Genomic DNA, 26,799 nt, shown 5'->3' on the forward strand with positions numbered 1-26,799 from the left:
ACTTCAATATTCCACAGCTTGTTGGAACGGCGGATGGCAAAGTGTTTGTCTAGAACTTGGACTGGCAGAAGCATCTGTGTCCCTTCTTCAGACGGCTTCCAAAGATCAAGAGCAGCACCTCAGGTATTTATATTGAAACTCTCACATTGTGTTAAAAAAAATAAATAGTTAATGAGTGTTTTATGTGAAATAGTTAGCCATTTCTTAAATGTCCTGTTATTTGTTTACAGCTTTGATGCCAAGAGCCGAGAGTCACAGCACAGAAGAGTGCACAGACGAAGACGAGGATGAGGATGTGATCTCTGATGTAATTGGACTCTGGTGGTGTACATATCATATCTATTATCTCATATCTCATATTTCATATATTCAAAGCCATGGACCCGTTGCAGTTCGTATACCTGGCCCTGGCATCTGTTTATAAGAGTTCTTCTATTAAGAGTGTTTTTTAAACTTCCTATAAGTTACTGTCCTTTCCCGGACAGTCCTTGCGTTGTAACATTAAAGGCTATCTTATCTTATCTTTTGTTGTTTGTGTTGAATCATTCAGTGCACCATTGTTGGCACTGAATCACCTGTGAATTATGTTTATCGACAAATGCAATGAACCCTATTCTGATTCTGATTCTTTGATTCTATTCAGGGCCTTTTGTAATCCAAGTATTTCCATTTTAATATAGTAACTTCTAATTCTGATTCAAGTCCAGTTACCATCAATAACAACACTCCTCTTGAGTTTTCAGTGACAGCTGTAGGGGGAAGGTGGTGTCAGTGTGACAGGGGGGAGGGCTTATCTCAATGAGATGCAAATGAGCCCCCCTGTGACTCTGGGCTCACTCCGGTGAGAAACTTTGAGCCCCGTTTTCTCAGTGAATGGGTTTGAGAGTTGTATACATTCAAATGACCACAACTTACTCAAATATTATCAGATCTACATGAGTGAGACATCATTGGAAAGCTTTGAATTCACACTTTCAGAATAACTCAAAATGTCTCCGGGTAGACATGTAACTGGTTTAGCCACGGTCAGTCACAAATGTGAACATTTCAAAGATTTGGCGTTTTTCCCATTTGTGACAGTATATTTGAAGCTCCACGGCACAGAGACCGTAGCACTTAAAATCAAAATATGGATAACTTTTGATGCCCCGTTTGTGTAGATGATTGTCCCCAAATATGAGTTTGATCGGACAATCGCCCTAGGAGGAGTTTGTTAAAGTGTGAAGCGTAAAAATGTGGTGATTTGAGCGATTTTGCGATTTTCCCATAAGGATAACATGGGAGGTTTCTGTCATCGCTACGACTACGCCGTAAAAATTTAGGCATTTTTGTGATTGGCTTTTGTGATCGGGACGGCAAAATAGAATTTTGGGTAAAGTTTAGACAATTTTGGTAAAACTAATTTTTGACCTTCAATGTTAATCTAAAGGTCACTCTGTAGGGGGCGCTATCGCGGCCATTTCAATTTTGTCAGCCTAAACTGGTCCAAACTAGAAAGTTTAACAACTGATTCAAATTTGGTCATAATCGGGCTGGTTTTGATCAAATGGGAGCAATTTTTAGATCTGCAATATTCCAAAATAAGTTGTCCAACTTTGCGGCTGCGCCGCACACAGACCGTTAAAGGTATCTCAAAAAATTGGATAACTTTAGATGCCCCACTTGTCCAGAGGACGTACGCCGATTTTGAAGTTGGTGGGCAAAACGCCCTAGGAGGAGTTCGTCAAAGTTTGACGTGAACAAAATGGCTAACACAGCGTGTTTTCATTTTCAAAGGAAGATGGTGGCCATAGGGTAAGTCTGGGGGCGTGGCCACAATGATTTTTTTTGTTTGTCCTCACGAGAGGAATGCGTGTCCCGAATTTCGTAGCTTTACGCCAAAGTTGACCTCGAGGCGTCTCCCATAGGCGCAATGTATTTTGACTTTTGTTGGTGGCGCTGTCGCGCCATTTTTTAACGAAAAAAAAAATGGCCCAGAAAAAATAAAATTTTTCGCCGATTCTGAATTTTGGGCAAAGTTTGGTGAGTTTTTGAGCATGTTCAGGGGGTCAAATTAGAGCTCAAAGCCCTGAAGAAGAACAAGAAAAATTAAAGCCGCAAGCGGCATCCAACGGCCCTCGCCGGCCGCCGGCCTTCCGACTCTGCGCTTTCGACTTGATAAAGATGGCGCCCTTATTGTGTGTTGAATTAAAAAAGAACTTGACAGACGGCGACACATTGGACATGGCCAATCCAGTGCAAATCAACACAAGTGTCAGTCAAATTTGCTGCGCCGCCGCACAGAGACCGTAGCACTTGGAATAAAAATATGGATAACTTTTGATGCCCCGCTTGTGGAGATGATATTTCCCAAAGTAAAGCTTGATCGAGCTATTGCCCACGGAGGAGTTTGTTAAAGTGTGAAGCGTAAATGTGAACATTTCAAGGATTTGGCGTTTTTCCCATTTGTGACATGCAGCTCCACGGCAAAGAGACCGTACCACTTAAAATCAAAATATGACTAACTTTTGATGCCCCGTTTGTGTAGATAATTTTCCCCAAATATGAGCTTGATCGGGCAATCGCCCTAGGAGAAGTTTGTTAAAGTGTGAAGCGTAAAAATGTGGTCATTTTAGAGATTTCGCTGTTTTCCCATTTCTGACATATATTTGCGGGTCCGCCACACAGAGACCGTAGCACTTAGAATCAAAATATGGGTAAGTTTTGATGCCCCGCTTGTGTAGATGATATTCTCCAAATATGAACTTGATCGGGCAATCGCCCTAGGAGGAGTGTGTTAAAGTGTGAAGCGTAAAAATGTGGTGATTTGAGCGATTCTACAATTTTCCCATAAGGATAACATGGGATGTTTCTGTCAACGCTTCGGTTACGCCGTACAAAATATGACTTTGGCTCTCATACTTTTATGATCAGGATGGCAAATTAGAATTTTGTGCAAAATATCATGTCATTTGGAAAAACTCTATTGTTTATAGGCCACTCTGAAGGCCAAATAGTCAGAATTCTGGGAAACGTTTGCGGCTCCGTCGCACAGAGACCGTAAAAGTTATCCTTAAAATTTGGATAACTTTAGATGCCCCACTTGTCTAGAGAACATACACCGATTTTGAGGTTCGTGGGCAAAACGCACTAGGAGGACTTCGTTAAAAGGGTGAAACATAAAAATGTGGATATTTGAGAGATTTTGTGGTTTTCCCATAGGGATAACATGGGAGGTTTCTGTCATCGCTACGACTACGCCGTAAAAATTAAGGCATTTGTCTGATTGGCTTTTTTGATCGGGACGCCAAAATAGAATTTTGGGCAAAGTTTAGAAAATTTTGGTAAAACAAATTTTTGACCTTCAATGTTAATTTAAAGGTCACTCTGTAGGGGGCGCTATCGCGCCTATTTCAATTTTGTCATCATAAACTGGTCCAAACTAGAAAGTTGAACAACTGATTCAAATTTGGTCCTAATCGGACTTGTTTTGATCAAATGGGAACAATTTTTAGATCTGCAATATCCCAAAATAAGTTGTCCAACTTTGCGGCTGCGCCGCACACAGACCGTAAAAGGTATCTCAAAAAATTGGATAACTTTAGATGCCCCACTTGTCCAGAGGACGTCCGCCGATTTTGAAGTCGGTGGGCAAAACGCCCTAGGAGGAGTTTGTCAAAGTTTGACGTGAACAAAATGGCTAACACAGCGTGTTTTCATTTTCAAAGGAAGATGGCGGCCATAGGGTAAGTCTAGGGGCATGGCCACAATGATTTTTTTTGTTTGTCCTCACGAGAGGAATGCGTGTCCCGAATTTCGTAGCTTTACGCCAAAGTTGACCTCGGGGCGTCTCCCATAGGCGCAATGTATTTTGACTTTTGTCGGTGGCGCTGTCGCGCCATTTTTTAACGGAAAAAAAAATGGCCCAGAAAAAATAAAATTTTTCGCCGATTCTGAATTTTGGGCAAAGTTTGGTGAGTTTTTGAGCATGTTCAGGGGGTCAAATTAGAGATCAAAGCGCTGAAGAAGAACAAGAAAAATTAAAGCCGCAAGCGGCATCCAACGGCCCTCGCGGGCCGCCGGCCTTCCGACTCTGCGCTTTCGACTTGATAAAGATGGCGCCCTTATTGTGTTGAATTAAAAAAAGAACTTGACAGACGGAGACACATTGGACATGGCCAATCCAGTGCAAATCAACACAAGTGTCAGTCAAATTTGCTGCTCCGCTGCACAGAGACCGTAGCACTTAGAATATAAATATGGATAACTTTTGATGCCCCGCTTGTGTAGATGATATTTCCCAAAGTAAAGCTTGATCGAGCTATTGCCCACGGAGGAGTTTGTTAAAGTGTGAAGCATAAATTTGAACATTTCATAGATTTAGCGTTTTTCCCATTTGTGACAGTATATTTGCAGCTCCACGGCACAGAGACCGTAGCACTTAGAATCCAAATATGACTAACTTTTGATGCTTCCCTTGTGTAGATGATTTCCCCCAAATATGAGCTTGATCGGGCAATCGCACTAGGAGGAGTTTGTTTAAGTGTGAAGCGTAAAAATGTGGTCATTTTAGAGATTTCGCTGTTTTCCCATTTCTGACACATATTTGCGGGTCCGCCACACAGAGACCGTAGCACTTAGAATAAAAATATGGATAGCTTTTGATGCCCCGCTTGTATAGATGATTTTCCCTAAATATGAGTTTGATCAGACAATCGCCCTAGGAGGAGTTTGTTAAAGTGTGAAGCGTAAAAATGTGGTGATTTGAGGGATTTCGCGATTTTCCCATAAGGATAACATGGGATATTTCTGTCATGGCTACGGTTACGCTGTACAAAATATGACTTTGTCTCTCATACTTTTATGATCAGGATGGCAAATTAGAATTTTGTGCAAAATATCATGTCATTTGGAAAAACTCTATTGTTTATAGGCCACTCTGAAAGCCAAATAGTCAGAATTCTGGGAAACGTTTGAGGCTCCGTCGCACAGAGACCTTAAAAGCTATCCTTAAAATTTGGATAACTTTAGATGCCCCACTTGTCTAGAGGACGTACACCGATTTTGAGGTTGGTGGGCAAAACGCACTAGGAGGAGTTCGTCAAAGTTTGAAACAGAAAAATGTGGATATTCGAGAGATTTAGCGGTTTTCCCATAGGGATAACATGGGAGATTTATGTCATCGCTACGACTACGCCGTAAAAATTAAGGCATTTGTCTGATAGGCTTTTTTGATCGGGACGCCAAAATAGAATTTTGGGTAAAGTTTAGAAAATTTTGGTAAAACTAATTTTTGACCTTCAATGTTAATTTAAAGGTCACTCTGTAGGGGGCGCTATCGCGCCCATTTCAATTTTGTCAGCCTAAACTGGTCCAAACTAGAACGTTTAACAACTGATTCAAATTTGGTCCTAATCGGACTGGTTTTGATCAAATGGGAGCAATTTTTAGATCTGCAATATTCCAAAATAAGTTGTCCAACTTTGCGGCTGCGCCGCACACAGACCGTAAAAGGTATCTAAAAAAATTGGATAACTTTAGATGCCCCACTTGTCCAGAGAACGTACGCCGATTTTGAAGTTGGTGGGCAAAACGCCCTAAGAGGAGTTCGTCAAAGTTTGACGTGAACAAAATGGCTAACACAGCGTGTTTTCATTTTCAAAGGAAGATGGCGGCCATAGGGTAAGTCTGGGGGCGTGGCCAAAATGATTTTTTTTGTTTGTCCTCACGAGAGGAATGCGTGTCCCGAATTTCGTAGCTTTACGTCAAAGTTGACCTCGGGGCGTCTCCCATAGGCGCAATGTATTTTGACTTTTGTCGGTGGCGCTGTCGCGCCATTTTTTTAACGAAAAAAAAAATGGCCCAGAAAAAATTAAATTTTTCGCCGATTCTGAATTTTGGGCAAAGTTTGGTGAGTTTTTGAGCATGTTCAGGGGGTCGAATTAGAGTTCAAAGCGATGAAGAACAAGAAAAATTAAAGCCGCAAGCGGCATCCAACGGCCCTCGCGGGCCGCCGGCCTTCCGACTCTGCGCTTTCGACTTGATAAAGATGGCGCCCTTATTGTGTGTTGAATTAAAAAAGAACTTGACAGACGGCGACACATTGGACATGGCCAATCCAGTGGAAATGAACACAAATGTCGGTCAAATGTGCGGGTCCGCCGCACAGAGACCGTCACACTTGGAATAAAAATATGGATAAGTTTTGATGCCCCGCTTGTGTAGATGATTTTCCCCAAATATGAGTTTGATCGGACAATCGCCCTAGGAGGAGTTCGTTAAAGTGTAAAGCGTAAAAATGTGGTGATTTGAGCGATTCTACGATTTTCTCATAAGGATAACATGGGATGTTTCTGTCATCGCTACGGTTATGCCGTACAAAATATGACTTTGGCTCTCATACTTGTATGATCAGGATGGCAAATTAGAATTTTGTGCAAAATATCATGTCATTTGGAAAAACTCTATTGTTTATAGGCTACTCTGAAGGCCAAATAGTCAGAATTCTGGGAAACGTTTGCGGCTCCGTCGCACAGAGACCGTAAAAGTTATCCTTAAAATTTGGATAACTTTAGATGCCCCACTTGTCTAGAGGACGTACACCGATTTTGAGGTTGGTGGGCAAAACGCACTAGGAGGAGTTCGTTAAAGTGTGAAACATAAAAATGTGGTAATTTGAGAGATTTTGTGGTTTTCCCATAGGGATAACATGGGATGTTTCTGTCATCGCTACGACTACGCCGTAAAAATTAAGGCATTTGTCTGATTGGCTTTTGTGATCGGGACGGCAAAATAGAATTTTGGGTAAAGTTTAGAAAATTTTGGTAAAACTAATTTTTGACCTTCAATGTTAATTTAAAGGTCACTCTGTAGGGGGCGCTATCGCGGCCATTTCAATTTTGTCAGCCTAAACTGGTCCAAACTAGAAAGTTTAACAACGGATTCAAATTTGGTCCTAATCGGACTTGTTTTGATCAAATGGGAGCAATTTTTAGATCTGCAATATTCCAAAATAAGTTGTCCAACTTTGCGGCTGCGCCTCACACAGACCGTAAAAGGTATCTCAAAAAATTGGATAACTTTAGATGCCCCACTTGTCCAGAGGACGTCCGCCGATTTTGAAGTCGGTGGGCAAAACGCCCTAGGAGGAGTTCGTCAAAGTTTGACGTGAACAAAATGGCTAACACAGCGTGTTTTCATTTTCAAAGGAAGATGGCGGCCATAGGGTAAATCTGGGGGCGTGGCCACAATAATATTTTTTTTCTGTCCTCACGAGAGGAATGTATGTTCCGAATTTCGTAGCTCTACGACAAAGTTGACCTCGGGGCGTCTCCCATAGGCGCAATGTATTTTGACTTTTGTCGGTGGCGCTGTCGCGCCATTTTTTAACGAAAAAAAAAATGGCCCAGAAAAAACAAAATTTTTCGCCGATTCTGAATTTTGATCAAAGTTTAGGGAGTTTTTGAGCATGTTCAGGGGGTCAAATTAGAGTTCAAAGCGATGAAGAACAAGAAAAATTAAAGCCGCAAGCGGCATCCAACGGCCCTCGCGGGCCGCCGGCCTTCCGACTCTGCTCTCTGCATTTTACAGAGTTGGCGCTAACGCAATTGTCTAAGAACTAAGACAGCGACACATTGGACATGTACAAAGCTGTGCTTAACCAGTGCAAATGAACACAAATGTCGGTCAAATGTGCAGCTCCAGCGCACAGAGACCGTGACACTTGGAATAAAAATATGGATAACTTTTGATGCTCCGCTTGTGTAGATTATTTTCCCCAAATATGAGCTTGATCGAGCTATTGCCCACAGAGGAGTTCATTAAAGTGTGAAGCATAAATGTGAACATTTCAAGGATTTGGCGTTTTTCCCATTTGTGACATATATTTGCGGGTCCGCCACACAGAGACCGTAGCACTTAAAATCAAAATATGGATAACTTTTGATGCCCCATTTGTGTAGATGATTTCCCCAAATATGAGCTTGATCGGGCAATCGCCCTGGGAGGAGTTGGTTAAAGTGTGAAGCGTGAAAACGTGGTCATTTTAGAGATTTCGCTGTTTTCCCATTTGTGACATATATTTGCGGGTCCGCCACACAGAGACCGTAGCACTTAGAATCAAAAATTGGATAACTTTAGATGCCCCACTTGTCCAGAGGACGTCCGCCGATTTTGAAGTCGGTGGGCAAAACGCCCTAGGAGGAGTTTGTCAAAGTTTGACGTGAACAAAATGGCTAACACAGCGTGTTTTCATTTTCAAAGGAAGATGGCGGCCATAGGGTAAGTCTAGGGGCATGGCCACAATGATTTTTTTTGTTTGTCCTCACGAGAGGAATGCGTGTCCCGAATTTCGTAGCTTTACGCCAAAGTTGACCTCGGGGCGTCTCCCATAGGCGCAATGTATTTTGACTTTTGTCGGTGGCGCTGTCGCGCCATTTTTTAACGGAAAAAAAAATGGCCCAGAAAAAATAAAATTTTTCGCCGATTCTGAATTTTGGGCAAAGTTTGGTGAGTTTTTGAGCATGTTCAGGGGGTCAAATTAGAGATCAAAGCGCTGAAGAAGAACAAGAAAAATTAAAGCCGCAAGCGGCATCCAACGGCCCTCGCGGGCCGCCGGCCTTCCGACTCTGCGCTTTCGACTTGATAAAGATGGCGCCCTTATTGTGTTGAATTAAAAAAAGAACTTGACAGACGGAGACACATTGGACATGGCCAATCCAGTGCAAATCAACACAAGTGTCAGTCAAATTTGCTGCTCCGCTGCACAGAGACCGTAGCACTTAGAATATAAATATGGATAACTTTTGATGCCCCGCTTGTGTAGATGATATTTCCCAAAGTAAAGCTTGATCGAGCTATTGCCCACGGAGGAGTTTGTTAAAGTGTGAAGCATAAATTTGAACATTTCATAGATTTAGCGTTTTTCCCATTTGTGACAGTATATTTGCAGCTCCACGGCACAGAGACCGTAGCACTTAGAATCCAAATATGACTAACTTTTGATGCTTCCCTTGTGTAGATGATTTCCCCCAAATATGAGCTTGATCGGGCAATCGCACTAGGAGGAGTTTGTTTAAGTGTGAAGCGTAAAAATGTGGTCATTTTAGAGATTTCGCTGTTTTCCCATTTCTGACACATATTTGCGGGTCCGCCACACAGAGACCGTAGCACTTAGAATAAAAATATGGATAGCTTTTGATGCCCCGCTTGTATAGATGATTTTCCCTAAATATGAGTTTGATCAGACAATCGCCCTAGGAGGAGTTTGTTAAAGTGTGAAGCGTAAAAATGTGGTGATTTGAGGGATTTCGCGATTTTCCCATAAGGATAACATGGGATATTTCTGTCATGGCTACGGTTACGCTGTACAAAATATGACTTTGTCTCTCATACTTTTATGATCAGGATGGCAAATTAGAATTTTGTGCAAAATATCATGTCATTTGGAAAAACTCTATTGTTTATAGGCCACTCTGAAAGCCAAATAGTCAGAATTCTGGGAAACGTTTGAGGCTCCGTCGCACAGAGACCTTAAAAGCTATCCTTAAAATTTGGATAACTTTAGATGCCCCACTTGTCTAGAGGACGTACACCGATTTTGAGGTTGGTGGGCAAAACGCACTAGGAGGAGTTCGTCAAAGTTTGAAACAGAAAAATGTGGATATTCGAGAGATTTAGCGGTTTTCCCATAGGGATAACATGGGAGATTTATGTCATCGCTACGACTACGCCGTAAAAATTAAGGCATTTGTCTGATAGGCTTTTTTGATCGGGACGCCAAAATAGAATTTTGGGTAAAGTTTAGAAAATTTTGGTAAAACTAATTTTTGACCTTCAATGTTAATTTAAAGGTCACTCTGTAGGGGGCGCTATCGCGCCCATTTCAATTTTGTCAGCCTAAACTGGTCCAAACTAGAACGTTTAACAACTGATTCAAATTTGGTCCTAATCGGACTGGTTTTGATCAAATGGGAGCAATTTTTAGATCTGCAATATTCCAAAATAAGTTGTCCAACTTTGCGGCTGCGCCGCACACAGACCGTAAAAGGTATCTAAAAAAATTGGATAACTTTAGATGCCCCACTTGTCCAGAGAACGTACGCCGATTTTGAAGTTGGTGGGCAAAACGCCCTAAGAGGAGTTCGTCAAAGTTTGACGTGAACAAAATGGCTAACACAGCGTGTTTTCATTTTCAAAGGAAGATGGCGGCCATAGGGTAAGTCTGGGGGCGTGGCCAAAATGATTTTTTTTGTTTGTCCTCACGAGAGGAATGCGTGTCCCGAATTTCGTAGCTTTACGTCAAAGTTGACCTCGGGGCGTCTCCCATAGGCGCAATGTATTTTGACTTTTGTCGGTGGCGCTGTCGCGCCATTTTTTTAACGAAAAAAAAAATGGGCTACGCCCATTCACTCATTGTTGACTATTTCTGTCATAGCAGGAGTAAGTATGCATGATCCATGCCTTCGGCATGGGCTAGTTCACTGTACTTGCCAGGGGCGACGGGGTCAGACAGTTGCAACGCTGCCTTCGGCAGCGTTGCGGGAGCAATAGGCCCTCCGCCCTGCTGGGGCTCGGGCCTAAAAAAAAATAATAGTATTTTGAGCAAAAACAATATAGCCGTTTCCACTATAACAACAAATGATACATCGTTTGAAAGCTCTAAGCCTTCCCTATGCCGCCACGGGGTGGAATCATCATTACGAGCGCTTACGCGCTCGTCACTCCCTATTCCGTCGGGATGCCCCGCCCACTCCCCATAGACTTCCATTGATTTGAGCAGATACAAGCATGACCCATGCCTGCGGCATGGATTCTCGCGTACGGGACGATGCCAGGAGTGATTTTGGAGGAATGCAGCGCTTCGCGCTGCTGTTGTCAACAATGAGTGAATGGGCTACGCCCATTCACTCATTGTTTATAGTAATATGTTCTCAGTCAGTACTTTCTGATCATCTGTGGACTGGTATAAACAATCTTAAAGACTAAACAATCTTAAAGACTGGCATAAACAATCTTAAAGACTGGCATAAACAATGCTGACTTAAAGCTGACGTCCTGCCATCGTCATGCCATTTTATCAGACCCAAGCAACGGCTATATAAAACGCAATTAAATCTTGTGGAAAGTCGATTCTCAGCTGCAAGATGACCAACATGCTACTGTTTTGCCTGTTTTTCCCCGTTTTGATCAAATAAAGACTTTGAGAACGATCCTCGCCTCTCGCAGTCTGTTATAGACTAAACTTTGACAGTATTCATATCATATGGCTGGCCTGGACCAGTTGGGGATTAGTGTTTTGAGCTCTGGCAAGAGATAATTAAATTTAGCTGTCAAGAATATACAATCTTGGACTTGAATGTGCTGTTTTACATTGGTGATTTGCATTTTTGTGAATATTTATTTTCTCTGGACTTTGGTGTATTGGAACTTGACTTTTCATGGGTGTTCCCGTGGTTGCTCACTGCATTTATTTCTGTGTTATTTGGAGGTCTGAGGGCAGGTATGGCAGTATACATAGTGTGTGCTCAGACAATAGAAAATATAATTCACTGTTATCAAGTTCAATACAATTTCCTTTTAACAATAAATAAACTAATAAGTGTGAGTTACCGGCCCAGCTCAGCCCCAGCTGCTCTGCGATCACCGCCATCTTGAGCTCTGTGCGCTCCATAGCACTCAATGAGGCTGCAGACAAGAACATCAAAGTTACAAATCAATGACCTGACGTTGCCCAAACAGCTTAAAAAATGTTGTACCCATGGCCGGCTCATTCAGGGCGTTGTATCGTTCCCTCAGAGCCAGCGGAGTCAGGGTTCTCCGGCGGTCTTCACTCCCCATCGTCTGCACAGAAAAGCCAAGTGTTGTGAGTTGTTCAGGCTGCTTGAGTAGACTGTGTGAACCCACCTTGATGCATGGAGGCATGCTGATGTTCAGGTTACACAGGACATGTTGGCTGTCCTCATACTTGGTAGTTTTACGCAGAAAAGACAACAGACCAGCAGGCTCTTTACTGCTGTCCCGGACCTGTTGAACAGACGGTTGGTTTTGCTTTGGAGCGGATCAGGGCAGTCCATCACTGTACCGGCCCGTTTAAACTAACTGCTTCTAAAGTGGTCTGGATTAATTTGGCTCTCGGTACACTTTTGAGCGAGATGATTGGATACAAGAGAATGCAGATTCAGATGAAAACAAATTAGCAAAAAGCAGATATTAGCAGAAAATAATATTTTTTCATCAAACACTGGTTTGAGCTTGTGATAAACCGCTGTATTTCAACTGATGTTAACTTATTTGTTGAGCCTACATACAAAGCAAAAAAGCTAGCATACGTTAGCAACAGCTGTTTCCTGTTTGTGTGGAGTCTTCATAATCTCAGTGGACTTTCCTAATTAAATAAAGGTTAAATAAAAGATCAAGCTATTATATTGAGTGAATAATGCAAGTAGCATTATCCAAAACCAATGTATTACTTAAAGGAATAATACAGAATTTTTCGCCGATTTGAGAACTGTTTGTCCCTTTTTGAAAAGTGCGCATGCCGTGCGGAAGCGCGCAACAGCCTCACTGCTACACGTGTGTTTGTTTATTAGCGCAACATATCGCAGATTTCCATCTCTTTTGAGCCAGCTCGAACACAGTCTTCCTCTGCTGTCCTTCAGCCTGTACACTGAAGGATCTCGCTAGACACACACCGGCATATCAACCATGCATGCGCAGCCAGGGAAACGTGCTGCTATGCTGGAGACGAGCCAGAACAAGGCTGCAGCTGTGTAGTAGGCTGAAAAGCATGATTGATATGTGGAAGGACTAATCGACTGTCCACGCCATGAGGAAATGAGACTCAGATTTGGCGCCAAAAAATCCTCTATAATTCCTTTAAAGAAAGAATACAACTTGGTGTAGAGACTTTGCAGAGAAGTGAAATCAATGCAAAAAAAAGCTGACGATAAACTAGAGGTAGTTTTCTGTTCAATCTAGCTTTAGCCATCTCTCACAGCAAATTACTGAACGTCTTCTTGTGAATTTCTGAGATCTGCCTCATGATTAAAGTGTGTAATTCTGGTACAATTTAGATTTGATATATAAAGAAAGAATATGTTATGCTTGGGTAATGCTTGGTCAGCTGCTCACATAGCCGCCAGGACCTGAGCATGGCCATCCATTAAAACTGCTCCAAAGCGCTGGGTCAGCCAGGGCCAGTTTGAACATGACTTATTGGGTTATTACAAAAACCTAAAGTTTGTTCATTTAGGCAGTCAGTTAGTCAGTAATCTATCTGTTTTTTTTCACTCTTGCCACTCGAGACAACTGCTGTTGTGATTTCGGGCATTACAAAAATTAATTAAATAGAATTTTGACATAGTTTAGGACCTAGTACAAAGCTGTGGGAGAGGGACTGATGCATCTTTTGGGTTTGTCAAGGCAAAGAGTGGAGAGAGTGTCAATAAAGTGAGGAGGAAAAGGTCTGGGTGTTGGGTGCACCTTGACAGAGACAGGCAGCCGGTTGTCCCTGAAGGCCTGGAAGCTGAAGCAGCGCGGTTGAGCTGTGGCCTTTCTCATGGGGATCAGGTTTCCAGAACACTCCAAATGAAGAGGCATTCCCTCCATCACCTGTAACACACCACGGACCATAGTAACCCAGGTAATCAAACCCAGGTAACCTCATAAATCATGCATGATTTATGTACATAATAATGCACATCAAGAGAGCTTTCAAGCAGATGAAGTGTATTAAAACTAGGTCCATGCAAAGTTAGGCCTCATTCTGAGACTGGCTTTTAGGAATATGTGTGTTTCTACCAAAATGTCTATTCCACGGAATGTAAGGGGCCCACATCTGATTAACTACCGAATGGGAGATGTCTCCATTGGCTGCGAGGCCTTGAGATGCCTTGTGTACATCTGTGTAAGCGCATGATCTCATTTCTGTAACTTCTCCCCTGGTGCTACCCAAATAAGGATACCTTTACATCTTCTTCTCTCATTGGCTAATCCGTTGGTACATGGATAGGGTCATACCTGTCAGATATTGTTTATCGGTCTTTGTGCGTCTTCAGTATATAAGGGAGGTGCGCCCAGAGAGGGGGGTCCCTGATCATCGGAGACCCGGGCGCTGTTTTCTGCTGTCCTGTTATCTGATGCTGTTATCTGTATTAAACATCTTCGAAAAGTACAGAACAGTGTCCGCGACTTCTTCTTGTCACACACCACCCCATGGGAACGTCACTTAAACCACATCACAGATTCACTCACTTTACAGCAAAGTCAAGTGAACCCATAACCGATCCTGTTGACTATCCATGTTGGCTTTGTTTGGGTAGATTAGAAGGTTTCTGGTTTGATGCCCACTTTCTAGGCCTTAAGGGACTGAAATTTTAACCTTTGAAGTTACCTCTATGTCCCTGCTGCGGGCCACCTCAGTGAAGTTACCTCTATGTCCCTGCTGCGGGCCACTTCAGTGAAGTTACCTCTATGTCCCTGCTGCGGGCCACCTCAGTGAAGTTACCTCTATGTCCCCGCTGCGGGCCACCTCAGTGAAGTTACCTCTATGTCCCCGCTGCGGGCCACCTCAGTGAAGTTACCTCTATGTCCCCGCTGCGGGCCACCTCAGTGAAGTTACCTCTATGTCCCTGCTGCGGGCCACCTCAGTGAAGTTACCTCTATGTCCCTGCTGCGGGCCACCTCAGTGAAGTTACCTCTATGTCCCTGCTGCGGGCCACCTCAGTGAAGTTACCTCTATGTCCCTGCTGCGGGCCACTTCAGTGAAGTTACCTCTATGTCCCTGCTGCGGGCCACCTCAGTGAAGTTACCTCTATGTCCCTGCTGCGGGCCACCTCAGTGAAGTTACCTCTATGTCCCTGCTGCGGGCCACTTCAGTGAAGTTACCTGTATGTCCCTGCTGCGGGCCACCTCAGTGAAGTTACCTCTATGTCCCCGCTGCGGGCCACCTCAGTGAAGTTACCTCTATGTCCCCGCTGCGGGCCACCTCAGTGAAGTTACCTCTATGTCCCCGCTGCGGGCCACCTCTATGTCCCTGCTGCGGGCCACCTCAGTGAAGTTACCTCTATGTCCCTGCTGCGGGCCACCTCAGTGATGTTACCTCTATGTCCCTGCTGCGGGCCACCTCAGTGAAGTTACCTCTATGTCCCTGCTGCGGGCCACCTCAGTGAAGTTACCTCTATGTTCCTGCTGCGGGCCACTTCAGTGAAGTTACCTCTATGTCCCTGCTGCGGGCCACCTCAGTGAAGTTACCTCTATGTCCCTGCTGCGGGCCACCTCAGTGAAGTTACCTCTATGTCCCTGCTGCGGGCCACCTCAGTGAAGTTACCTCTATGTCCCTGCTGCTGGCCACCTCAGTGAAGTTACCTCTATGTCCCTGCTGCGGGCCACCTCAGTGAAGTTCTCGTGCTGCTCCAGGGTCTTGTCCATCTTGTCATCGGTCATGCAGTAGCAGCGCAGCCGGCCCTCACGCACTTCATTCATCTTGGCGAACACAACAAACTTGGCCATGTAGGGCACGGCCGACAGCTCCTTGTACAGCACGTTAGCGAAGGACACAGCCTCAGCAGTGCGAGGACAATCTGCCAGCCAGAACCTGAGTAGGATGTAGGCATTAAGATATCTCAATAGACCTGGAGTTTAGACTTTTACACATGCTTGGGATTCTTATAACAATTTGGCTGTGAACCGAGTCTTGATGCTTTGCATTGCAGTGTTTTTTCATAGCGGCTGGGTAAAGGCAGGAAATGTCCTTACCGTGCCGACACGTTGGTGGTGAAGTTGGCGCAGCCATTGCCATAGACAAGGCGCGTGGTCCCTGTGATGTCCTCCCACTGTGCATGAGCTGTTCCCCCTGAGAGAACATGGCACAGACACAGGAATCATGTATACATAGAAAAGCCCTTTTCTAAAAATAGAAAAGGCATTACTTTTGCAGCTGAGGGCAGCAGGACTCAACCTGCAAGTGCACTGAGGAGAGAAGCCGTTTAGATCTGGCTTAATTTTTTTCCACCACACTTTTGCCACACAAACACCTCTTTGGTTTTTACAATATAGTCATTCTCAATCAAGCTATGAGTATGGTTTAGGAACAGGTAAAAGTGGTTAAAGTTAGGACTTTGGGACAGGTTTGGGAGCTTAGCAGTGAAAAAAATGTCACGGTTAGCAAAGGATTTTGTCAACTGTGTGGTGAAGAAAATTGTGCGCTGAAGTGATCAGAATGAGTATACACATACAAAATGTGTTCAGGCTGAGGAAACTTAAGTATTTGAACACCCATCGATTTTGCATAAACGTTATTGAGCGGTCCGAAATTTTTATCTTATGTGCATTTACACTGTGAGAGACAGAATAAATAAAATAAATCAGAAATCACATTAAATTATTTTTAAATAATTTATTTGAAGGTTGTTGCTGCAAATAAGTATTTGAACACCTGCCAATCAGCAAGAATTCTGGCTCTCAAAGACCTGTTAGTCTTCCTTTAAAAAGTCCACCTCTGTTCCACTTAGCTGCATAAAGACACCTGTCCACCCCATAATCAGTCAGACTCCAACTACTGCCATGGGCAAGACCAAAGAATTGTCAAAAGACACCAGAATTTTTTTTTTAGACCTTCAAAAGGATGGAAAGGGCTACGGGGCAATTGGCAAGCAGCTCAACTGTTGGAGCAACTGTTGGAAGAGGCTAAAGATGACAATGTCAGTCTCCCTCGGACTGGGGCTCCATGCTCGTGGGGCATCAGTGATGATAAGAAAGGTGAGGAATCAGCTCAGAACTACACGGGAGGAGCTGGTCAATGACCTGAAGAGAGCTGGCACCACAGTTTCAAAGGTAAAACACTACGCAGTCATGGTTTATACCACATGGAAGGTTCCCCGGCTTAAGTCAGCACATTTCCAGGCCTGTCTGAAATTTGCCAATGACCATTTGGATGATCCAGTGGAGTCATGGATGAAAGTTATGTGGTAAGAACGTCTTGATATAAACTTCACTCGCCGTGTTTGAAGAAAGAAGAAGGATGAGTACCATCCCAAGAATACCATCCCTACTCGGAGTGGAAACATTATGCTTTGTGGTCCTTTTCTAAACAATGAATGGGGCCATGTATTGAAAGACCTTCCCTCAGAGCATTGAAGATGGTTCGTGGCTGGGTTTTCCAACATTACAATGACCTGAAGCACAGGAGTGACTCCGTAAGAAGCATATCAAGGTTCTATTTTCTCAGATGTTCAAAGACCTATTTGCAGTAATAACATAAAAATCAATAATTTAAAGATCATACAATGTGATTTCTGATTTTTTTTACATTCTGTCTCTGACTATGGCAATGCGCCTACGATGAAAATTTAAGACCCCTCCATAATTTCTAAGTGGGAGAACTTTGCAGGGTGTTCAAGTACTTTTTCCTCACTGCATATTAGAATCAGAAAGAGGTCTAACGACATTGTCAGTGAACACAATTCACAAACTAGGAATTTGCGTTGGCATTAAGATGCAACATACTAGTTGTAATAGTGGCAAAAAATATACAAAAAATAACAAATAAAATAGACTTGGTCCCAATATATTCACAATTTACAGATGGTCACAATAGTGCAAAAAAACATTAAAAATAATGAGTGGTTATTGGTATGAATAATAGTTAAAGTGGCAGGTGTAAAGTGTTCATAAGTCCAACAGCACATGGTAGATCGTAGCCTCTTGCTTGAGGGGAGTTGCTCAAATAGTCCATGTCCAGGGTGAGAAGGGTATTGTTGAGTGGCAGACGGGACAATTGCCAACTCACTGTGAAACTGAAGAGAGTGGATGTAACAAGACTTATCTATCCTGTATTATGTTGCAAACTGTGTCCTTTGACTTCTGGATGGGATCAGCCTTTAGCCTGTTACTGGTGCTTTTTAGGCTATAGTCCCAGGGAAAGTCTTCAGAAACAGTGGGACCTTGTGGAGAGTCCTAATGCAGTACACTGGACATGTGGGACCTTGTACAGTCCTAATGCAGTACACTGGACATGTGGGAACTTGTACAGTCCTAATGCAGTACACTGGACATGTGGGAACTTGTACAGTCCTAATGCAGTACACTGGACATGTGGGACCTTGTACAGTCCTAATGCAGTACACCGGACATGTGGAAACTTGTACAGTCCTAATGCAGTACACTGAACATGTGGGACCATGTACAGTCCTAATGCTTTACACTGGACATGTGGGACCTTGTACAGTCCTAATGCAATACACTGGACATGTGGGACCTTGTACAGTCCTAATGCAATACACTGGACATGTGGGACCTTGTACAGTCCTAATGCAATACACTGGACATGTGGGACCATGTACAGTCCTAATGCTTTACACTGGACATGTGGGACCTTGTACAGTCCTAATGCAGTACACTGGACATGTGGGACCATGTACAGTCCTAATGCTTTACACTGGACATGTGGGACCTTGTACAGTCCTAATGCAGTACACTGAACATGTGGGACCATGTACAGTCCTAATGCTTTACACTGGACATGTGGGACCTTGTACAGTCCTAATGCAATACACTGGACATGTGGGACCTTGTACAGTCCTAATGCTTTACACTGGACATGTGGGACCTTGTACAGTCCTAATGCAGTACACTTGACATGTGGGGCCTTGTACAGTCCTAATGCAATACACTGGACATGTGGGACCTTGTACAGTCCTAATCCAGTACACTTGACATGTGGGGCCTTGTACAGTCCTAATGCTTTACACTGGACATGTGGGACCTTGTACAGTCCTAATGCAGTACACTTGACATGTGGGGCCTTGTACAGTCCTAATGCAGTACACTTGACATGTGGGGCCTTGTACAGTCGTAATGTAGTACACTGGACATGTGGTACCTTGTACAGTCCTAATGCAGTACACTGGACATGTGGGACCTTGTAGGTGGAGAAGCAGTACCTATGACGGAGCAGAGCAGCCGCAGACTGGTGGTGTCTCCCTCCCCAGAGTCCCGGGGACTCTCTCTCCAGGATGGGGGCAGGGGGACGCGCAGACCAATGGGCCGGTGAAACTTCCTCCTGCGGGGCTCCACAGTCACAACTGGGCTGAAGTTAGCCTGGCTCCCCAGAAGCTTTGCCACCAGCTCGTCCGGCACTGGCTGGGCCTGTAGGCGGGGTCAGGGCAATGCACCAGCCAATCAGATAACAGCATGGAAGCATCACTACAGTCTTAATGGGGGGGGTCATGCTCATGCATGGCAATGAATGTTGAACAAGGGGGAAGAAAAGGAATACTATGGGCTGAGAAGCATCGAGACAAGGCATGAAGCACTTTAAAATAAAATTCTAAATAAAACTGTTCACCCTAAATATAATAAACATATTTTGCAGTTATTGAGAAAACAAAGAGCCTATTAACTGCCATCAAATTCAAATAATATGGAACTAATATGGGTGTATGTAACATTTATTATGTAAGTGTGTCTGTGGAGTTGAGTTGTGCCCTTCAAAGCCCTGATTCTCAAACACATGTAAAACAATAGGAATACAGACATTATCACTTATGCATATGCCTTTTATTGATCAAGAAGTTACATCCACAGATACAAATTGATATCAAAAACAAAAGGCACGGTGGTACAGGCCCCTCAGGGCATAGTACAGTACAAAGGCCCCTTGAACTTAAACTTAAGGCATGTTCAGTAAAACCATGTGCACTCTAAGGAGTGTGCACAATTTAAGGAGACATTCTGTGCTTTAGTTGGGCCGTTTCATATACCTGAGCTTTGGACTGTCAGGTTGTACAAAACAGCCCTTTCTGACAACTGCTGAGCTGCAGTTTTGGATGAGAAAACACAATATGTAAATCAAACTTCAAAAAATGAATTGTGCATAGCATGTCTCCTTCAGCACATAATAAGCATTAACTTGCTAGAAAATACATATAAAATATAATACAAGATCACCATCACTGAGGGTGCCTTGGTTTCATACACAGTTGTATGTATGTATTTTATTTATTTCCATCTGTGCACTTAAGATTCCAGGGATTCTTGTACGACTCTCATAAAATCAAGAAAAAAGGCACAAAGTAATGTCACAAATGTTAATAGATAAATTATAAAAATATGCTATCATCAAACTAAAAGATTTAGGTCCACTCTACTTTACATATTATTTAAGGCTTGTTATTTGTTCATGTGATTATATTCATAATCATTTTATACTAAATAATGCCATTAAAATTATGTATTTGCATACAAATAATGTAGATAAACATAAACTATAACTAAGTATATAAAATGAGACTTAAACATTGTGTTTTACAATGGTCCTCTTGTCATTTATACTGATGTAGATGCTCCATGTGTCTTTGGTGCGATCAGACTTCTAGCTCATAAAAAATATGCCAGCAATGTCTCAGGATAAGACATATTTAAGTCATATTCAATTTCCATATAAATATACATCTCTCTTTTGTATATATAAAAAATCAGTGCGAGGATTTGAAAAATAAAATGTATACAGAGTTATATCAGTATTGACAAAAGCCTTGTTTCGACCAAGTAGTCCACTGTCCAGAAACCTGTGCTTTTCAACCAGTTCTTTCAGCAGTGTCTAAATCTGAATCCGACAGGTTTGAAGGGATGAATGGTTTTGTAAACTATCAAATTGAATATGTATTGCTGAACTTGGCAATCCCTTTTGTCAGGGTCCCGCCATTGTGTGTCCAGGAACTAGACCAATAACAGGCCAATAACAAAAAAGGGCAGTGCCGACAGGTTTAATTAAATCTATTTTAGAGGAAAGGCATTTATTTATTTTTAAAACATGTATAGGCGCTTTGTCTATATAAGCCTTTCCAGATTCAATTCTGAATGATGCACAATCAATCTGGCAATAGCCAAGTTACAGCTGATGATTCATTTTGTCTCATTTAATATGTTGTCCTTTGAATTACATTTACTTACTCTTACCTGAGCAGTAGTTTCCCCAAATACATTTGAGTCTTAATTGAGTAATTTCTTGGTTCACCACTTTGTACTCGAAGGACATTACTATTACATGAGCACAATTTTTGCTTATTCTACCCAACTCGGATGGAGACACAGGGACTCATACATTACATTTTTGTAATCGTATAACTTGTCATTTCTATTTGGATCTTTTGTTTTGTGGCAATTTGCTTGAACTTAAACCTTGAGAGGTCTTGAGAGGTCGCGCTTACATTTAAAGCCTTGTTCTACTCAATAAAACCGAACAGACCAACAACCACACACTGGACTGTGGAGTGCTTGGTAGAAACAAGTTCCGAATGAGTCTTGAATGAAGGTGCCAGGTTCATGCACTGGCAAATACAAGCCAAAATGTCCACTGAAAATCAACAGAAGAGGAAGGAACTGAGGAAAACAGGGAGGGGCAGGTCATTCCAGGAGGACATCCAGCATGCGTGTGGTTCATTCAGCCACTAAAGCTTGCGTCCGCTCCCTGGTCGTCCCACCTCACCTGCAGCCCCAGCCGCACCCGCTTGGTTACCGCTGTCTCAGGGAACGTGGCCTGAACCAGCGGCACGAGCTTACTGGTCAGACAGCCGCCCTCTGGACCAATCAGGTCGCTCTCCTGCTGCACACGAGACACCACAGCGAAGTACAGGGGGAAGTCTGTGGAGATGACGCGGTGGATTCGCTTCTTCCCCAGCTCCTCCTGGCTTTCCAAGTCTGAGGAACACAAAAGACGGGTTAGGGTCATGTACAGTGCAGAGATTGTAACATTGGAGAGTATGGTGGAGGTGTTGATATATCAAAATGTGGATTATACCGCTGTTGTTGTTTTGAGAGCTGCAAAATTAGAATATCGACTATATCATCTATTCACAGGTTTCAGAATGGTGAGATATTAGAGCCATTACTATAAAGATTAACAATTTAAACACAAACATTATATCTTTTGAATGTGAAAAAGTCTATCGGGGAGTTGAAACCCTTGAATAAGAAATTACAGCAAAAAGGGCACATTAAAATGAAATTAACAGAAACATCAGGATTTCAGTATCTTTCTGGGTAATTTTACCGTCCATTCACGTTTTGTGCAATACTTGAACCTTAACAAGACATTTACAGACACATTTAACACATTAACAATTAAAATATTGTCTGAATATCGTCATCAATGCAATGTAAAATGAATCGAGATATTCATTTCATTAGAGTAGAGTTGTCAGAAGTATCAAAATCACATACTAATTGATACTAGTATCAACACAAATTACTCCTTTGAGCAAGTATCAATACTGAAAAAAATACAGAATTAGTAGTAGTAGTGGTAGTAGTAGTAGTAGTAGTAGTAGCAGTAGTAGTAGTAGTAGTAGTAGTAGTAGTAGTAGTAGTAGTAGTAGTAGTAGTAGTAAGAAGAGGACTAGTAGTAAGAGGACTACTAGAGGAGAAGGACTAATAGTTGTAACAGGCAAGGTCTAAAACATGAGATGCAAAAGTAAAGGCATGTTTCAAGGCCAATAACAAATCAAACATTGCATAATAATATGTGTGCTTTAAAGGAACGGCTTCAGCATACCCTCGTCCATGCCGTTGAGGATGGTCTCCAGGACCTCGTCTCCATAGCGGTTGCGGTGCTCCTTCCACACAGAGCCGTTTTCACTGCGCAGAACCACCAGCTCTCGATCGCCCCGGCCCAGAGCAGCAAAGTGAGGGATCTCCACGATCACGGGCCTGAGAGAAGAGCACACATTCAACTTCATCCACAACCCAAGGTGAAGATAAGTGTGTGACTGTGAGCATGTGGCCAGTATGTTAGACCGAGGAAAGATAAAGCAAAGTATATTCACTGGGTTTGGTTCTTTTAACCAGGAAATTGATTAGTTAGAGATAATATTTTAGTTTATAGTAGTTTATAGTAGTGATCAAAATATTGATACTAAGATATCAAATTGTATCAATTCTGATGCAAAAATATAGGAACTTAAAATTAGCTTTTTTTTTGTTAAAAATAGTTTATCCGCACTTATTCAAGATGAATAAAGAAGTTGAATGAATGTTTATTCAGTGTTTGAGTGGAAACTTCAATTTTGCTATATGTTGAGTCACAGTCAAAATAGATAAAAAATCAACGTCTATTAGATGTTCATAATGAGAACTTTCAGTGGCAATTCAGTGTTTTGTCCTCAATGTTGACTCAACCAAAACTCTTACCACAGTCAACATTGAATCAATGTCATTTTGCTATAAACTTGGAATTACTAAACATCTTTTTGTGATGTTTTTGTAACCTGCTGAAAACAGAGAGCGAGAAGATGTCTCACCCTAAGAACTGCATGCCGGCTGGGCCCAGAGAGATGATCCTGCTGGCAAGCCCCTCTCCCTCTACCAGGGGCGGTGGACTGGTCAGCTTCTGCGGTTTGACCAGGCGACAGGTGATTCGGGTGGGAGCGGCACATGTGCGAGGAGGGATGATGACCCGCAGGCCGTTGTGTCTGCTTCCGCGCATGGAGCCCCCTCGAGCGTCCACCATGAAGCTGACCAGGAACCTGCTCACACACACACACACACACACACACACACACAGGCTGTTAGGACCAGGTGATACACAGGACAGAACATGTGTGGAGGTGTAGAGGCTGACCCTGTGTGTATAGGGCTGGCCACAGGGCTGACGTTATCGGACGTCTCCGTGGCCGGGCTGCTGGGGATTAGGGAGTCCTCATCATACTCTTTTGGCAGTGGGAGAGGAGTGTGCTGCTGTGGGAGAGAACGCAGCACTGAGCAATGTCACAGTCATTGATCGATGTTAGGCTTACAAACTGGATAAGAAAGAAAGCAGTGAAGTCATGTTTTGTGCAAGTAATTAATGATGTATTAATGATGATGAAGACGTGTGTATCTTCTGGCTTCTTTCGGTAGGTAGTTGGGCCAAACAAAAATAGATTAAAATGAGATTTAAGGCTGATACACTGAAAAGTATGAATATTTATATTAATCTACTGTCTACCTATTGAATCATTTAGATGTTTAGGTAACAAGGAGGATCTGGAGCACACAGAGGAAATCTGCATAATATGAAAATGAGAATCCGTCATGTTTATTACCTGTCATGGAAATGATTAGCTAAAACAATACATTCAAGATTTGCTGTCCTCAACTAACCTGTTTGCAACCAACCTGTTTCTAACTAACCCACTGAGGACTTCTAAACATTGCGTGGTTTGCACCTGTTCCATCTCGTGCTCCTTGAGGATGACTGTCTCTGGAGACACACGGGGGATCCTAGGCAGAGCCGGGGAGAAGTTTCTGTGAGGAAATCAAACACAAGTCACCCCACAGAACACAGTGACACAGTGGCTCCTCTCCATGTTGGTAAGTTGTATCCACCATCTCGATTACCCAATCATGTGTGCCCTAGAGCGGCCTGCAGCCTGGCGCCCCCCGCTGTGCCTGGTGCCCATCTGGGCTACGTCTGAATGTCCATTACAGTCCCTCCTACTCACTGCATAGCCCTGTACTATTTAGCAGACTCTACAGTGCCTCATGCACAGAGTGATTCAGATACTCAGTACTTTATAGTATACTCAGGTCATGTGAAAATGAACAAGGAAAAAGCTAAATTTTGGTGAAATTGATTTATGTAATAAATATTGCTCACATCTGTCTGACACGCACATATTCCAACTCTCTGTCAGTGTTCAAGTGGCCGACATAATCTCTTCATTTAAGACCAGGCTTAAAATGTTCCTCTTTGAAATAGCTTATGGTCAGGCCAGTTAGGTACAGAAATAAAAACCTAGTTTCCCACCTACACTGCTCTAGGGGCAACTATGCTGGGGAGAGTATGGCTGCTTGAGCACTATCCTCTGCTTCTGACTACTTTCCCTATCAACAATATTTATTATTTTATTTCACCTGTAGATGCTCCTCAATTAACTAGAGGAACTTTAGATGAACGGCTCCTCATTTGTCTGGATGAACTGTCTTGCTAGATCCTCCTGAGTGGTTCTGGCCTCACAGTCTCTATCTGCAAATGGAAACACGGCAGCCCTGGACCATCTGCTGCCTGTCCGTCTGTAGGAGTAGGATCTCTCCTTCACTGTGTTTCTCCCTGAGATTTCTACATGAAAATGAGGTTGCTGGGATATTTATTATTTACTCATTTTTATTTCACTGTTGCCCTTCTAGTCACCTGCTGTTGTAATTTTGGACCTTAAAAAAAAGAAATGAAATTGAATATATTTATGGACTAATATATTATTTAACATGGATCCCACGTTGCGCATCAAACAGACTGGATTATTACACTTTTTGCCCCGCAAAGATGACCTTTTAACAGCTCAATAAGGTAAGTGTCTTTACAGTGTAACAGTTTATTTAAAGCTATATTTGAGGATTTTTGCAGAAATTTGAAAACCAACGACTGTTTGTTGCTCTTGAATCACTGCGCGTGTGCTGTTCTTCCCCCTCTTTCACCAAATGTCGTGAGCGCACACGGCTTGGATACATGTTCTTCTGTCCAACTTGCCATCAGTAGGTAATCTACACTTTGTCACAACTCATACGTGTTTCGACTTCTGGAAAAAATAATAAGGCCTGTACATTTTTTTTTACAACAGATGCATCACTGCAAAGTCAAATTTGACAAAAGACACGGCATCACGTAAACGAATCCCAGAGGAAAACCTTCAACTTGTTCCTCTCCTTTGAACCCTTTTGCCTTTTCCCCATCCTCTTTTGACCTGCAGCCATTGTCTGTGCTCACGGATGGACAAACGGAGCTGGATTAATGAATTTTGAATATACAACAACTGCTGGACATTTGGACAACACTAAAATGGTAAGACACATAAATAGTGCCCTATGTAGGGAATAGTATGGACATTCTGATGCAGCCCTTGTGTGGGTGTGATGCCTCCGCCTGATGCCCCACCTGACACCCCTGCCTGATGCCTCATCGTTGCTGCCATGATGGCTGACGCCCCTCCTGTATCACTATTCTCTTTATTTTTGGTGCTCCTGCACGGTGACCCAGTCTGGTGCCTCCCCAGCCTATCTGCACATGTTGTGTCTTTGTCTCCCTGCCCGCCTGGCGCCTCCCCCTGATGTACGCCAATAACAACCTCATGATAAACTCCTTGCGCTCAGTGCCTCCCCTGTAGCCCTTAGATTCCCTGCCTGATGCCCGCGCCTGGTGCCTGTGCCTGGTGCCCACGCCTTGTGCCCACGCCTTGTGCCCGCGCCTTGTGCCCGCGCTTGGTGCCCCTTACGCTGTGCCCAGCCCTCTCTCGTACTCCAGTGATTTCTTGGGGGAGAGGAAATCGTCGTCATGGTCTTTGGTGTCATCCGTCTTCATGTACCTGGCCCCTTCAGTGCCCAGCAGCTCCTCGCCTTCAGAGAACAACATGCCAAAGAGATGCACATGTCAGGGGATGAGAGCAGCAGACAGAGAGAGGAGACAGGGTTAACCAGGGGAGGGTTAGACAACAGCATGTTAAGTGAACAATCAAATGTATCGCTAACAATGGGATGTAAACTTCCATCAACTGGCATTTCATTCTAAACAAACTGCTTAAAGTGGAACAAAACCAGGTCATATGGAACTCAATTCCATTTATTTTGGAACAGGACTGAACTTGGACTATACTAGACCTAAACTTGTAACAAGTAAATGAAGAACTTAACAAGGTCTAAACCAGATCTTAACTAGGATTTAACTTTCTTTCCATTATTATTTTATTTTTGCTCAGTTTGCTCTTTCAGCATTATGGATTTCATATATTAACAACAACATTGTCCAATCTACACCTAAAGATGTTTTATTATGTAATTTAATTCACTCCA

At 43.1% G+C, this 26,799-nt stretch overlaps 1 protein-coding gene across 17 annotated transcripts in view; it reads right to left on the reverse strand.

The window, feature by feature from the left end:
* Positions 1 to 26,799, reverse strand: part of ank1a (ankyrin 1, erythrocytic a) — a 185,442-nt gene that overhangs the window by 44,863 nt on the left and 113,780 nt on the right. For 7 of the 17 annotated variants that reach the window (XM_072434207.1, XM_072434210.1, XM_072434209.1 and 4 more), the window contains 12 exons: positions 26,226 to 26,346; positions 24,183 to 24,261; positions 23,597 to 23,712; positions 23,277 to 23,501; positions 22,532 to 22,686; positions 21,467 to 21,678; positions 18,921 to 19,125; positions 15,736 to 15,832; positions 15,346 to 15,574; positions 13,462 to 13,590; positions 11,736 to 12,003; positions 11,590 to 11,664 (listed from right to left, as the gene is read on the reverse strand). In XM_072434207.1, coding sequence (XP_072290308.1) covers positions 11,590 to 11,664; positions 11,736 to 12,003; positions 13,462 to 13,590; positions 15,346 to 15,574; positions 15,736 to 15,832; positions 18,921 to 19,125; positions 21,467 to 21,678; positions 22,532 to 22,686; positions 23,277 to 23,501; positions 23,597 to 23,712; positions 24,183 to 24,261; positions 26,226 to 26,346 — 1,911 coding nt within the window. The remainder of the gene's footprint in view (positions 1 to 11,589; positions 11,665 to 11,735; positions 12,004 to 13,461; positions 13,591 to 15,345; positions 15,575 to 15,735; positions 15,833 to 18,920; positions 19,126 to 21,466; positions 21,679 to 22,531; positions 22,687 to 23,276; positions 23,502 to 23,596; positions 23,713 to 24,182; positions 24,262 to 26,225; positions 26,347 to 26,799) is intronic. The other 10 variants (XM_072434208.1, XM_072434205.1, XM_072434200.1 and 7 more) reach the window with 8 other exon arrangements.

This window comes from Eucyclogobius newberryi, unplaced genomic scaffold (genome assembly GCF_026437365.1).
Source record: "Eucyclogobius newberryi isolate DKJ021-1_F unplaced genomic scaffold, fEucNew1.0.hap1 SCAF_6, whole genome shotgun sequence".
Classification (NCBI taxonomy): Eukaryota; Metazoa; Chordata; class Actinopteri; order Gobiiformes; family Gobiidae; genus Eucyclogobius; species Eucyclogobius newberryi.